This window comes from Purpureocillium takamizusanense, chromosome 3 (assembly GCF_022605165.1).
Source record: "Purpureocillium takamizusanense chromosome 3, complete sequence".
Taxonomy (NCBI): domain Eukaryota; kingdom Fungi; phylum Ascomycota; class Sordariomycetes; order Hypocreales; family Ophiocordycipitaceae; genus Purpureocillium; species Purpureocillium takamizusanense.
In genome coordinates this window covers 3,429,440-3,436,421 of record NC_063070.1, presented here as the reverse complement: position 1 = coordinate 3,436,421, position 6,982 = coordinate 3,429,440, and the positions used below count along the sequence as shown (strand labels likewise).

The 6,982-nt window shown below is 56.5% G+C and overlaps 1 protein-coding gene across 1 annotated transcript; it reads left to right on the top strand.

The window, feature by feature from the left end:
• The first annotated feature begins 371 nt into the window (after positions 1 to 371).
• JDV02_010850 (uncharacterized protein) lies at positions 372 to 6,382 on the top strand. Its single transcript, XM_047992589.1, has one exon. The coding sequence runs from the start codon at positions 2,249 to 2,251 to the stop codon at positions 5,966 to 5,968; it is 3,720 nt and encodes a 1,239-aa protein (XP_047841854.1). The 5' UTR covers positions 372 to 2,248; the 3' UTR covers positions 5,969 to 6,382.
• The last annotated feature ends 600 nt before the right edge of the window (positions 6,383 to 6,982 follow it).

Sequence of the window (6,982 nt, the reverse complement as noted above, 5' to 3'; positions counted from 1 at the left end):
AACAGGAGGAATGCCTCTAATCAGGTTGCTAGGCGCGGCGCAAACCACACCGGAATATAGTAGTAAAGCCAGGTAGAGAAGAGCGTTCATCGTGCCGATGTTTTGCGAGTTGTGATACTGCGAAGCGGCCTGAGTCGCTACGGCGCAATTTATAGGGCATCGATCTGCGATCAGCATAAGTTATTAAGTACCAGTCCGCTCCGTATCTCGCCGCCACTACTATATAAGGACTAACGTTAGCTAGCATTATAGGCCCCTACACGAATGTTTACCCGACGTTTTAGGGGGACGTATAATTCGTATTCTCGCAATCCTCGTGTTATAGGCTACCCTGGTCCCGACGCTCCTTATCTCGCCTTTAGCTCGCTCACCTTCCTTTGTCATCATACTTTCTTGGCATGCAACTGTTAAGAAAGTAGCGTATTTTACACCAATCTGCTTAACAACTGCACTACCAACTCTTTGAGCCGCGCGCTGCGCTGGCTCTGGCAGCGGCCATGGCAACTGCCACGGGCTCGCATGCCAGCTCAGATCCCTTTGATCTGGATAATCATGTCCCTCTAGTTTTCGCCGACCGGGCCCGTGCAGCCCAGCTCCAAAACAGCTCCCCGGTCGTAGACCGGCCGATTGGTGTCTCACCTGCGCCACGGCGAGCGGCCCGGACGCCATCCTCGCCTTTACTCCGACTCTCCAATACTGCTGCTACGGAAGGGGCGCAGTCTGCATTCGCGCCGTATAGGCCTTCGTTAGAACCCATTCTGGAGCCCGTCTCCATCGTCGAGAGGGCCAACGTGGTCGCACAAGAGCAAACGGATGCATATAATGCCAAATTGGCAGTTTTCCAAGCGTTCTGTGAATCGTTCGACCACGCCGCGAAGCAATTCACGTCTGGAATTGAGCATAGCTTTGCGAACCAATTCGCCACCAGCTTCCTCGACTTTTGGCGCCAGTCTCTCTCCATACTGCCGCCCGTGACGGCGCCGACGTACAGCAGCGTCGCCGCCGGTCGCAGCCCTCGCCAGCCCCCCGGAGGCCAGGCCACTCCCTCTGCTGAGGCCCCGCCGCCCGCACCACAACAAACAACCGACCTACGTCTCCAGGGACGACCAATCCCCGCCCCACCGAAAGAGGACCTCCGGGTCTTCGTGCGACTCGACGCCGAAGCGCCGGCGAGGAAGTTCGAATCGTACGCGATTCGGACCCACATCGCCGCGAAAGTCGGCATCGACCTCCACCAAATCCCGGCAGCCTTCACCGTGAATTCGGGCTGGGCTGTTCGCACCACAGATACAACTACCAGGGACCTCATCGTCCAGCGCCAGTCGGACTGGGCACAGGATCTCGGTGCTAACACTGTTGAGACCAGTCGAAAATGGTACACCTATGTCGTCGCCAACTGCCCTCGAAGGCTCACCGATCTGCAAGGCAACGAAGCAGACTACGACGAAGCCGTTAGAGGCGAGATTACCTGCCAAACCGGCCTGACGGCCGTCAGCATTCGCCCGAGCCGTCATGATTCGAACGACCTTCCAAGCAAGACACTCCTCGTGTCTTTCCTCACACCCACACAGAAACCCTGGCGGCTTTTCGGCTCCAGCAGACTCGCCCGATACATCGACAAACCCGTAGCGCCCAGCCAATGCGACAAATGCTGGGACTTCCACGGCCGACATAATTGCGACCGCCGACCTTCCTGCAAACGATGTGGGAAGTCGCACGCCAACGACTCAAACTGCACTGCCCCAACGCAGTGCGTAAACTGCCTAGGACCACACACCGCGGACTTTACCGAGTGCCCTGCACGACCCATCCGGTCGCATGGCGTCTATCGCCGACTGACACAAGAAGAAAGGAACCGCGTGCGAAAAATGGGAGAACAGCTCTTCGCCCAGCGAACACGACAGACCGAACAGAACGAACCAGGGGTCCAACGAAGCCCGCGACCGCAAGAAACGCCGCCGTCCGTACCTGAGCAAGTCCAGCCCCAGGATGCAGGCACGGACGCCCGCCACGGCAGTGACGTGCCACCTCCGAGCTCGTCCCAGCAAGCAGATGGCCAGGAACCGGAACGCCGAGAACCAACTCCACAATGTGAGAGCGTACAGTCCGCGCTCAGCCCGGCCGTGACTATGTCTCCGCCGTGCATCCGGGTGGTCACGACCCCACAGCCCGATAGCGATGATGAAACGCCCAGATCACCGTTGAAGCGGAAGCGCTTCAACCGCGCCAGCCCCTCCACATCATCACTATGAGAAGACACCGCAACAGCCAGACCGGACAGAAGACCATTCGCGTCTTCCAGGCCAATGTTGGCAAGATCCCGCCGGCACATGACTGTGCCCTCGCCCTGGCCGACGCTGAGCAGTACGACGTCGTCTTACTGCAGGAGCCGTGGACAGAAGCCAAAGAAGGCCGCTGCCTCACCAAAACGCACCCCGCCTACGATACATTCTCCCCGGTTGATAGCTGGACCAACAACAGCACCCGCCCGAGGGTCATGACGTATGTCCGGCGTCGTCCCGGCCTAGCGGCCGATCAACGGCGGCCCGCAACAACCCGTGACATTCTCTGGCTCAGTATCAACAATATTACCATAGTCAACTGCTACCGGCAGCCTGATTTCGACGAGGCTCTGGACATACTCCTTGCCTGGAACCCGTCGAGCCGGTGCCTGGTAGCTGGGGACTTCAACGCGAAACACTACAGCTGGCAGACCGGTCGTCTCGATGGCCGAGGAGACGACATCGCTCACTGGGCATCGGAGAATCGCCTCAGCCTGCTCAATCCGACCGACGTACCCACAAACCCGCATGGGAACACCATAGACCTTGCCTTCTCGAACGTACCGTTGTCGGAAGGAGTCGTGGAGGACCATCTGGCCACTAGCTCCGACCACTTCACGCTCAGCATAGAGCTTCCTGAGGTGGGCGTTGCGCCAATACCACCGGGAAAAGTCCGCGTCACGACGGAAGACGAGATCAAGCGGTTCGTAGATCTCGTCCAGTATGGGTCAGCGGATATTCCAACCCCGACGACAACTACCGACGACCTTGATGCTCTTGCATCCGCCCTGGTGCGCCTCCTCCAAGTGGCGGCGAAGGTGGCCGGTCGCCCCGTTCGAAGGCAAGCCCGCAACGCCCCATGGTGGACCGAGGAATGCCGACTCGCCGCAGCGGAATACCGCGCAATTAGAAGAATTTATCCCCTTGGATTTTGCCGCGAAGTTCAGCTCGCCAAGAAGGACTTCCAGAAGGTTGTCCGCCGAGCTAAACGGCTATACTGGCGCAACCTCATCGACAGCTTTAACGACGGTGCGTCTGTGTTCAAAGCCGTCCGATGGATGAAGTCGCCAGGTGCCTTCCAACCACCACCCCTTGAGGTGGATGGCGAGGTACACGAAACACAGCTCGACAAAGCCAATGCCCTCCGACGCGCCACGCTGGAAAGGCGAACCTCAGAAGACGACATAGCCGACCCGTGGGTCCCAGTCGCCGCGACTAGAGCGATACCATTCTCCCAAGATGTATCACTGGCCGAGACGCGGGACGCGACCATCCGCACGGGAAACACATCCCCCGGCTCCGACAACATCACTGTTAAGATGCTCAAAGCGGCCTGGCATATCATCGGCGAACATGTCCGTCGTCTATACGAGGGATGCCTCCGACTTGGTCACCATCCGCAACCATTCAGGGAGGCAGAAGTGGTCATGATAGCGAAGCCGGGTCGTCGGAATCTGTCGACACCGCGTGCCTGGCGACCAATCTCGCTGCTCTCCTGCCTAGGCAAGGGTCTTGAGAGGCTCATCGCACGCCGTCTAGCGTGGGCGTCCATCCACTATGGTGTGCTCCATTCGCAACAAGCTGGGGCCCTGCCGAAGAGATCCGCTGTCGACCTCGTGGCCGCTCTTGTGCACGACATCGAAGAAGCATTCGCTCGCGGACTGGTCGCCACGCTAGTGACAATGGATATCCAGGGGGCTTTCGATACCGTCCTCCGCAACCGACTGATCCTCCGCCTCCGTCAGCAGGGATGGCCTGAGCATCTCGCACGGTGGGCTGGCTCGTTCATGTCAGAACGCTCGGCGTGCGTGCGATATCAGGACATTACCACACCCAGTTCCCCACTTCAGTGCGGGCTGCCGCAGGGTTCGCCCGTCTCGCCCATCCTCTTCTTGCTCTATACAGAGCCGATCTATCGCCTGGGCAATCCGAAGGGTCGATTCGGCTATGCCGACGATACCGGTATCCTATGCGTAGGAAACTCGCTGGAGATGACGGCCGACAGGGCGTCGCGCTATGTCAGCGAGCTCGTAACATGGGGCGCCGCCAACGGAATAAGCTTCGACCCGGCAAAGACCGAAGTCATGCACTTCTGCCGAACCAAACCCAAGGTGTCGCCGCCTATCTTCCACCAGGGCGAGAGACGCCCGGAAAAAGCGATGCGCTGGCTAGGTATCTGGCTTGACAGCACTCTGACGTTCAAGACCCACGTCGAGAAGTGGACAGCCAGTGCGCAGGCCGTGGCACACCACTTGCGAGGGCTCGCCAATACCAAACATGGCCCGCTTCCGAGCGCTATGCAAAGAGCCGTCCGAGCCTGTGTCGAGCCAGTGCTGCTCCACGGCGTCGAGGCCTGGTACCCTGGATTGAGCAGCCCTCGCTGGAGCCAGCCCACGAAGGAGGGCTCCTCTGGAATCCAGCAGCTGCTGCGGAAGATGAACAAGTCGCTTCACAGCTCTATGCGTGCCGTTCTGCCAGTCTGGAGGACGACGCCTATCGCCGCACTGCATCGTGAGAGTGGCATCCCGCCGATCGTCCAGCTGCTCGAAACTCGCCGGATGCGCTTCGCAGCCCGCCTTAAACGTGTGGACGAGGCACACCCGCTGGCAAAACGCACACTGCAGCCGAAGCCGCCGACCATCCATAGGTCGATCAAGCTGAAGTACCAGATGCCTCGCGAGGCTTTCCGGACTAGACTCAGACGCAGCGATCAGCTGCTACCTCGCAGCACACGACCACTGCTCCTCCCCCGCCGTTTCGACGACCACGCGACGCCCCTACAGGCCGCGTCGAAAGACGAGTCTGCAGAAAACTTCCTGGAATGGGTCCGGTCTATCCCACGTGAGACGCTCATCGTCTACTCAGACGGATCCCTTTCCACGGAGAAGACCGCTGGGTACGGTTATGTGATTCATCGCAATGGACTCACCTTGACGACTGGCAACGGTCGACTTGGCCCAGCTGAGGTCTTCGACGCCGAAGCCAAGGCTGCCCTTGAGGGGTTGCGTGCTGCAATGAACCTCCCTAACCCACGACGCATCTTTGTGTGCCTCGATAATCTCGGGGTCGCAACCTGCCTGAGAGGCATGCCCGCGGACTCCTCTCAGGAAGTGTTCCTCGAGTTTCAGGCTCTAGCCGCGACGCATGGCGCCACAGAGGTCCGCTGGATCCCCGGCCACACCAACATTGCCGGCAACGACCAGGCGGACGCCTTAGCGAAGGCGGCCACCTCCTTGCCCGAACCGGCAGACGCTCTCCCGACACTCGCTCATTTGCGCAGGACTGCCCGGCAGCAGTCCAGAGACGCTTTTGAAGCCTGGTGGGACGCCTCTGCACCCGCCCAGTACAAGCCACTGCATCTCAAGCCTACCACCGGCTGCCCACCAGAACTAGAGCTCCCACGACCACTCCTCCACCACCTGCTCGCGGCACGGTCTCGCCACGGAGACTTTGCCGACTACCACGAGAGATTCAACCACGACGATGCGCGGCTATCATGCTCGTGTGGCCGACGTAAAGAACCCAGTCATCTCTTCTATTGCCGAAAGATCCTGCCGCGACATCGGATGAGGCTGGCACCCTCACCGACTGCGGCAGTCAATCGTGCAATAGGCAGAGACTTCGACAAGTTCGTCGAGCTGGCGAAGGCAAGCTCGTTCTTCGAATGGGTATGTCCTCGCCACTAGGCGAATGGTGATCGCTCCCTTTCTTTCTTTTGTTACTTCTCACTCTGTGACCCGTCCAGGCGGAGGGTGCGGCAACACCCTTTGCCCGCCCAGGTCAATTGAGGCTGCTCTCGCAGCCTCCGACGAAGGCCTCTCTTGAGGCCAGTAGAGTACGGCATTTAGATGCCACGCTTGAACGACCCGCTGACGGGCATCGAGCACGAATTGGAGCGCCTCAGAGCCGATGAAATGCTGGATGGTGGTTTGTTTACTTTTCGCGATGGGAAGATGAAGGGAGACGTGGAGGTAATCTCTGGGAGACCCACCAGAACCTGTATCGATATCGTAGGATAGACCCACTAGCTCAGCACGTCCTGTGCCCCCTAGGGACCTGAGCGGCCTCACGGCCGCTGGACGGAAAATACACTAACTAACTAACTAACTAAGCCTTTAGCTCGCTACCGTTAGCTACAACCCGAGATTCGCACCTATTACGATTATAAGATAGGCCTAGAGGATAACTTAGAGGATAACTTATTTCCGAGGGGCTCCTACTATAAAAGCTTATATAGATATAAAGCAATTAAGCGCAGCCCTTAGAATTATTCTCTTCTTATTAGTCCTTTTACTAATAGCTAGCCTATACTATAATAAAAGTCTAGGTTATATTAATATCTAGCCGTATTAACTTTAATAAAAATATAATAAGTAATAAAATAGCTAAATAATTATACCTTTATAGCTTATATTATATTTATAAGTAGTACTATTTATAAAGGAAGAAAACTCTCGGCGTAAAGGTATTCTATATTTTTCTAGGTCTATACCCTACCCCTATATTACGCTAGCTATTTTTAATATATAGGTATAAGATAAGATTAACGCGCTATAATATATATTAATATCTCAATTAAACTTTAATTAAACTATATTATTATAATATAGCGCTTATATTAATATATTAATAAGGCTTAATTTACTTAAAAATATATTCTCTTATAATATTATAATACTAAAGTATTATTATTCTACTTT